Source organism: Rhinopithecus bieti, unplaced genomic scaffold (assembly GCF_001698545.2).
Source record: "Rhinopithecus bieti isolate Rb0 unplaced genomic scaffold, ASM169854v2 scaffold_37314, whole genome shotgun sequence".
In the NCBI taxonomy this organism is placed as follows: Eukaryota; Metazoa; Chordata; class Mammalia; order Primates; family Cercopithecidae; genus Rhinopithecus; species Rhinopithecus bieti.
Window position 1 is genome coordinate 815260 of NW_016816196.1, and position 7733 is coordinate 822992.

Here is a 7733-nt window from a genome sequence, read left to right on the forward strand (position 1 = left end):
ATATATACAAAACACACTTTCATGTGAAGTACTCTTGGATTAAACTAATGATAAGCTTTAAGGTTCTCATAATAAATAATTTCTATTTCTAAAATAGGACACCTGTAATACAAAACGTAGATTTCCAAAAAAGTCTGCTAACTACTATATGAGAAATAATGCAGAAGGCTATTTCAATAACCCAGCTAGTAACTGGTTCCTTCATTCCGAAGAGACAGTAATTTGGAACCAAATCAAAATAATATTTTTCTTCTCTATATATTCTTTTTTCTTTTCTTCTTTTTTGGGGGGTGGGGCACAGGGTCTCACTCTGTCACCCAGACTGGAGTGCAGTGATGTAATCATAGCTCACTGCAGTCTTGAACTCCTGAGCTCAAGGGATCCTCCTGCCTCAGCCTCCCAAGTAGCTAGGACTACAGGCACATGCCACCACCACACCTAGCTAACTTTTAAAAATGTTTGCAAAGACAGGGTCTCTATGTTGCCTAGCTGGTCTTGAATTCCTGGCTTCAAGCAATCCTCCTGCCTCAGCTCCCCAAAGTGCTGGGATTACAGGTATGAATCACCATGCCCAGCTTATTTTTCTGTATTTTAAGATATATTCTTTGTTAAGTAGAAGTACTTAACAAAGGATTGTATGTTTTTGTTTAAATGTACAAATAAGGAAGTATAACGGTTTGCTCACAATAAAGATAACAAGACAGTTTTAGAAATGAGGACATTATATAACATACCCCTACACTTTAAGGATGGAGATAGAAGACGAAAATGTGTGCCACAGTTTCAAAATGAATATACAGTTATTTATAGTACTAAATAATTTTAAAACTCTAAAAATAATGCAAAATGTAATCTCTTACAGAAAAGAAATGCAGGTTATCATTAGAAAGGTAAAAAAATCATAAAAAGTTAATAAATTTGATTCATACTACTAATGAATATCTATAATTCACAATGTCAGACTAAGAACTTTTAATAGATACCTAAATCCAAATATTTACCTAACTGAAGTATGTTAATCAAGACTGTGATTAAATCTTAAAAAGTAAGAAGAACATCTGTATTTTCTCTCTTAAATATTAACATGATGATTACACACCCATATATTCTACCAGTAATCTGGAAGTCAGCAATCTGACCCTATCATAAGTTATTATATAATATACATGGAGAAAAAATATATACAGACCTCTTTAAAAAAGGTGATAAAACATTTTATCTTCTAAAATCTAAGTTAAATTCAAACATTTTCAGGAATTCTCAATTCTGCTTTATCATAGTACTGCAAATAAAGTCACATTAACCCCACAAAATGGTTACTTCCTCATCTGCAAAAGCTCAAATAAGTTTGATCAAAACATTTATGACCCCAGAAGCAGAAAGCACGAAACTATGTCAACTACAACGTATCTATAAGGTTATATAATTTATCTTTAGTGTGTTTCTATTCAGTCCATATAGTCATCTCTTTTTAAATGTTAAGCAAAAAAATGATATCTGAAAAAATTCACCTCATAATTAATGCTAAAACTTTGTAAATTTACAATTTAAAAAGAGTACTAATAAGAACTAGATTAAAACATACCTGGTTCATTATAGCCTTCTCTTAAGTACTGAATAAGACAAAATATAAATCTTGGAAGAACAAATTCAGACATCATCAGTAAGTCTTTAGGGACACAGGGAATATTTGAACTTGATTTAATTTGATGCCTTTTGCAAAACCTGTAATACGAAAAAGAAAAAAATTAACAGTAATGTCTAATCAGTTAAAAATATATTATTTCTATTTACAATATTCATAAATAGAATACAGGCCAATAAATCCTTCTTTATGATTTTACGGTACCAAGTTAAAAGAATGTAATTTTAATCAGTGTCTATATATAAAATGGCACTCAGGTATATTTTCCCAAGAAAAGACCATAGTATAAATAGTTAAATTCCAACTAGAATACAAAAAGAAACTCTCATTACAGGGCACATTTTTTAACTGAAATGTATTCCTTTCAGGTACCACTTATGACTTCCACTCTTTTAAACCATTAAGTACAAGCTGATCACTTCCAAAGCATTTACATTTTTCCTATTTCTAACTTATTGCATTAATGAACAGGTAAGTGATACAAAAACTTGAAGTTTATTTTAAAAGTTTATATGTTTAAGTGTATACATTCCTTTTAATCTTGTTTATATTCATCCTATTTTTTTTCTTTTTTTTTTTCTTTTTTTTTTTGAGGAGTCTTGGTCTGTCACCCAGGCTGGAGTGCAATGGCACAATCTAGGCTCACTGCAACCTCTGCTTCCCAGGTTCAAGCGATTCTCCCACCTCAGCCTCCCAAGTAGCTGGGAACTACAGGTGTGCACCACCTCACCAGCTAAGTTTTTTTTATTTTTAGTAGAGACGGGGTTTCACCATGTTGGTTGGCCAGGCTGGTCTTGAACTCCTGACCTCAGGTGATCTGCCCACCTCAGCCCCACAAAGCGCTGGGATTATAGGCCACTGCGCCTGGCGTATATTCATTTTCAAGTATGATTGGTATGCTCGAGCAAAAATGAAGTAAACTATTCTTTTTTTTTTTTTCCTTAAAGACAGGGTCTCACTTTGCCACCCACATGCATCCTGGAAGTCCTGAGCTCAAGCAATCCTCCCACCTCAACCTCAGGCATGCACCACTATGCTTGGCTAATTTTTTTTATTTTTACTTTTTGCAGAGACAGGGTCTTGCTACATTGCCAAGGCTGAAGTACAACTCTTGGCCTCTAGCAATCCTCCAGCCTCGACTTCCCAAAGTACTGGGATTGTGAGCCACTGTGCCCCACCCTGAAGAAAACTATTCTATAGTCAACATCCAAATAATCACAAACAAGTTATTCTGTGACCAAACACATAGTTACCACATTAAACATGTAAAATGCCTAGAAATAAGTAGAAGGGAAGAGAAGCTATTTAAGCTGTAAAATATAGAAGATCTGAATAAACAGAGAAAAACCATATTTCTAAACAGAAAAATTGATTTTTTTTTTTTAAAGACAGTTTTGGCCAGGCACGGTGGCTCACGCCTGTAATCTCAGCACTTTGGGAGGCAGAAGCTGGTGCATCACCTGAGGTCAGGAGTTTGCGAACAGCCTGGTCAACAGGGTGAAACCCTGTCTCTACTAAAAATACAAAAATTAGCCAGGCATAGTGGCATGTGCCTGTAGTCCCAGCTACTCAGGAGGCTGAGGCAGGAGAATCGCTTGAATCCAGGAGGCGGAGGTTGCAGTGAGCCAAGACCATGTGACTGCACTCCAGCCTGGGTAACTGAGTGACGCTCTGTCTCAAAATAATAATAATAATAATAAAAGACAGTTTCCCCCAGACTTAATGCCATTAGATTTACATCCCAATGGAATTAATCACAAACTAATTCTAAAGTTCAAATGGAAGAGCATATTTGTGAAAAATACTATTAAAGCCTGAAAAAAAAAAAGGTTAATGATAATGAACTAGACCTTAGAGTACAGTACAAAATTATTTTAATTAAAATTTTGTGGTAATGTGCCAATATCAATGGACCACAATGGGCCAGACATGGTGGCTCATGCCTGTAATCCCAGCATGTTGGGAGGCCGAGGCAGAAGGATCACATGAGGCCAGGAGTTCAAAACCAGCCTAGGTGACGTACCAAGACCCAGTCTACCAAAAAAAATTAAATAATTTAAAATGAACAACAACGAAGTCCAGAAAAAGAATATACAAATTTGTGATGTGACATCTCAAATCAATATGGTGGGAAGAAGACTTAATAAACTACGTTAGGACAAAATTTACTATTATTTAAATGCAGGAAGCAAATTTGATTCCTATCTTATACTATATACAAAATATATTCCATATACATTAAAAATCAAATGTAAGCAATGGAGCCTGGAAGATAATTAACTATTTTCCTACATTATCTCCGAATATACAAAGCCTAAGTTAAGACTTAAAACCAAAAGCCACAAAAGAAAGAAAAGAAACTGACTATGCAAATCAAAAGTTTCTACACAGGAGACAGTAACAAACTGGAAAAAATATTTACAATATATAAATGAGATAAAAGATTAATATCCATGATTACAAACTCTCAAAAATGGATAAGAAAAATAAAACAATTCAATAGAAAAATCAAGCAAGGTCATGAACAATTCACAAAACAAGCACCAAAGAGCCAATAAACAAATGGAAAGATGTTCCAGTTTTCTCTAATAAAGCAATGAATTTTATTAAAACAAAAAATGAATAACTGGAGAAACCATTTTGTGGTATCTAGTGAAATAACTGACCCATGCAATGGAGCCATTAGAGGAAAGCTTGAGGGGAAATTTTCATTACTGTTACTTATAGTTCATTACAGTTCTTTGGTTCATTACAGTTAATTTTATTAGGTGTGGTAACAATATTGTGGTTAAATAAGAAAAAGATCTGACTATCACATCCTTATCAATCTGCTGGGCGAGGTGGCTCACGCCTGTAATCCCAACACTTTAGGAGGCTGAGGCGAGCGGATTGCTTGAGGTCAGGAGTTCAAGACCACCCTGGCCAACATGGTGAAGCCCTGTCTCTACTAAAAAATACAAAAAATTAGCTGGGCATGGTGGCACACGCCTGTAGTCCTAGCTACTCAGGAGGCTGAGGCAGGAGAATCACTTGAACCTGGGAGGCAGAGGCTGCAGTGAGCCGAGATCGTGTCACTGCACTCAAGCCGGGGTGACAGAGCAAGACTCCATCTCAAAAAAAAAAAAAATTATCAATCTTAGTATCACCAGAGGTTTAAAAACAAAACAAAACAAAACAAAACAAAAAAGCAGAGAGACTGAGATGTGAGTAAAGCACACAACACCATTTATGAAATGTTCTTATCAAACAAATTGAACTTGAATGACACCATGTCTCCAGACTAATGTTCATTTACAAGAAGTATGGGAGATAAAGGAACATGTTAAATGACACCACAAAAAAGCAAATAGACAAATGGAGAATGTGAGACATTATACAGTACAACTGACCCAGTTTCTGTAACCTGTCAGTGACAGAGGGGAATAAAGGGGTACGAGGGCTACTCTAGGTTAAAAGAGGCTTGAGACACCCAATAAGCACATGCAATATGTAAACCAATTCTAACAAACCAACTCTGAAAGGAATTTTTGGAAGGCATTTTTTAATCTTTCACAAAGGAAATTCCTTTCTGAGGGAATCTTATTACAAACTGGGTACTAGTTCATTACAGCTGATTTTATTAGTGTGATAATGCCATTGTGATTATACAAGAAAATGTTCACGCTTATTTGATGATACAGGAACCATTTTATGTGGGTGTGACAATAACAGCAGTGTGATTGTCACTAAAAAGTGAATTCCTGGCTGGGTGCAGTGGCTCATGCCTGTAATCCCAGTATTTCGGGAGGCCAAGGCAGGCAGATCACTTGATGTCAGGAGTTCAAGACCAGCCTGGCCAATACAGCAAAGCCCTGTTTCTACTAAAAACACAAAACTTAGACAGGCGTGGTGGTGTGCACAAGAATCACTTGAACCCAGGAGGTGGAGACTGCAGTGAGCTGAGATCATGCACCCACTTCACTCCAGCCTGGATAACAGAATAAGACTGTGTCTTAAATAAAAATAAAAAATAAAGTAAATTCCCTGTCTTTTAGATAGAGATAGGGATTTACAGATGAAATGCTCTAATATATGGGACCTTCAAAATAATCTGGTGAGATAAAGGGAAGTAGATGGGAGTATACCAACAGCAGCTCTGAATTGCTACTTGTTGAAACTGAGAGATACATGAGGTTTCATTATGTTATGTTCATGAAACAGAATATGGATCGATATCGAAGTCAATAAAGTACTCTCTTCTGATGTTTAAGGAATTCATTTAAAAGATTGTAATTTAAATTTGTCTTTCAGTCAAAATGACAACAAGGGATTTTCCCCTAATAAAAGATCCTACTAGTTAGGTTCATTGTGCTGACTGCTTTTATATACGTTTTAAATGTTCTATACTAAAAAACTAAAAATCTTAAAAAGAAAAAAAAATTCCCTACTCTTTAAAGATGAATGCTGAAGCATGTCTGTGTAAAATAACATGATTTGGGGGAGTTGTTTTAAAATACTTCCGCGAAAGGGAAAAAAGAGCAGTTGAAGCAAATGTGGCTAAAATCTTTAAAAATGTTGAGTCTGCATGATTAGCACAGGAAGGTTCAACGCCCTGTTTTTGCATATGTTTGGAAATTTTCACAATGTAAAAAGTTTTTCATCTTGCAGATCAGGAAAGATTCACTTTACTAATTCATTGAAAGCATGTTCAGAAATTTTTGTTGTACACATGAAGTGTAAACAGGTCGAGTTTTTGTTGGCACTTGACCATATCTATTAAAATTTTAAATGTTCATAACACAAGCTTAGCATTTCTATTTCTATGAATTTATTACACAGAAATACTCTGAAATATATTTACAATGATGTTCATTATACCTCCATTTAGAATACAAAAAAGTTAAAAATGCATGCATTTAATCATAGAAGAAAAGTAAAACAAACTATGGCAGATCGATAACATACTTTGATTTTACAAAATGAAGTGGAATAATAAGTGCTAAAGTATAATTATATCTAAGATAAATTAAGTGAGAAATGAATTGTATAGAAGTATATACATTTAATCTCTTCTATAAATACGATTTTGGAGAAGGGGAAAGAAACCTTAATATATATAAGAAGAAAAATATTTTCAGAAATATAAAGCAAACTTTGTAGAAATTAACTGAGAGTATGACATGTTATACTTTCACTTACAATGTTAATTCTACCTATAATGTTTGAATTTTATATAACAAACATACGTACAACCTTATAATCAAAAGGAAAATTTAAGCCAAAACGAAAATAAGTTATGCCATACATTTGGTTTTAGTTCCACAATTTAAAACATCATTGGTATTCTTTTTTGCTTCAAGGACCCTTTTGAGAATCTAATGAAAATTATAACTCTTAAGAAAATATATACATAAATGCAAAATAAAAGTTAGCATGTTCACACTCTGCTGAAGTCTATCTACCCTTAAGGTAGGGCTTTTAATTGTTAGGTCAGCAGATGACAGAGCAGAGAGATGGATTTTCCTTGGTCCTCAAGGCAGACACACAGGCAGAGCCTGAGCAGCCTCCTCAGTTGCCTCTGTGTCCCATCCAAATACTATTTTCCATATCTGCCATATTATGATAAAGGGTAGGAAGCATCACACCTTAAGGTTCAAACCTTGATTTAAAAGAAAAAACGAATTTAAGAACTTCTTCCAGTCCAGGCACATTTGCTCACACCTATAATCCCAGCACTCTGGGAGGCCGAGGTGGGCAACTCACTTGAGATCAGGAGTTCAAGACCAGCCTGGCCAACATGGTGAAACCCCGTCTGCACTAAAATTACAAAAATTAGCCAGACATGGTGGCATACACCTGTAATCCCAGCTATTCAGGAAGCTGAGGTGGAGAATCGCTTGAACTCAGGAGGCGGAGGCTGCAGTGAGCTGAGATCTCACCACTGCACTCCAGCCTGGATGACAGAGCAAGACTTCATCTCAAAAAAAAAAACAACAACAAAAAACTTCTTCCAGCTGGGACACACAATATCTAAATAAAATCAAGTACACTTTTTTAAAGCTATATTTCCATAAAAGCTCTTTTTTTTTTTTTTTTTTTTTTTTTTTTT

General features: G+C 35.1%; 1 protein-coding gene across 1 annotated transcript in view; it reads right to left on the minus strand.

The window, feature by feature from the left end:
* The window catches only part of UBR3 (ubiquitin protein ligase E3 component n-recognin 3), a 285317-nt gene that overhangs the window by 232072 nt on the left and 45512 nt on the right, over positions 1 to 7733 (minus strand). The window contains exon 3 of the mRNA XM_017854465.1: positions 1586 to 1725. Coding sequence (XP_017709954.1) covers positions 1586 to 1725 — 140 coding nt within the window. The remainder of the gene's footprint in view (positions 1 to 1585; positions 1726 to 7733) is intronic.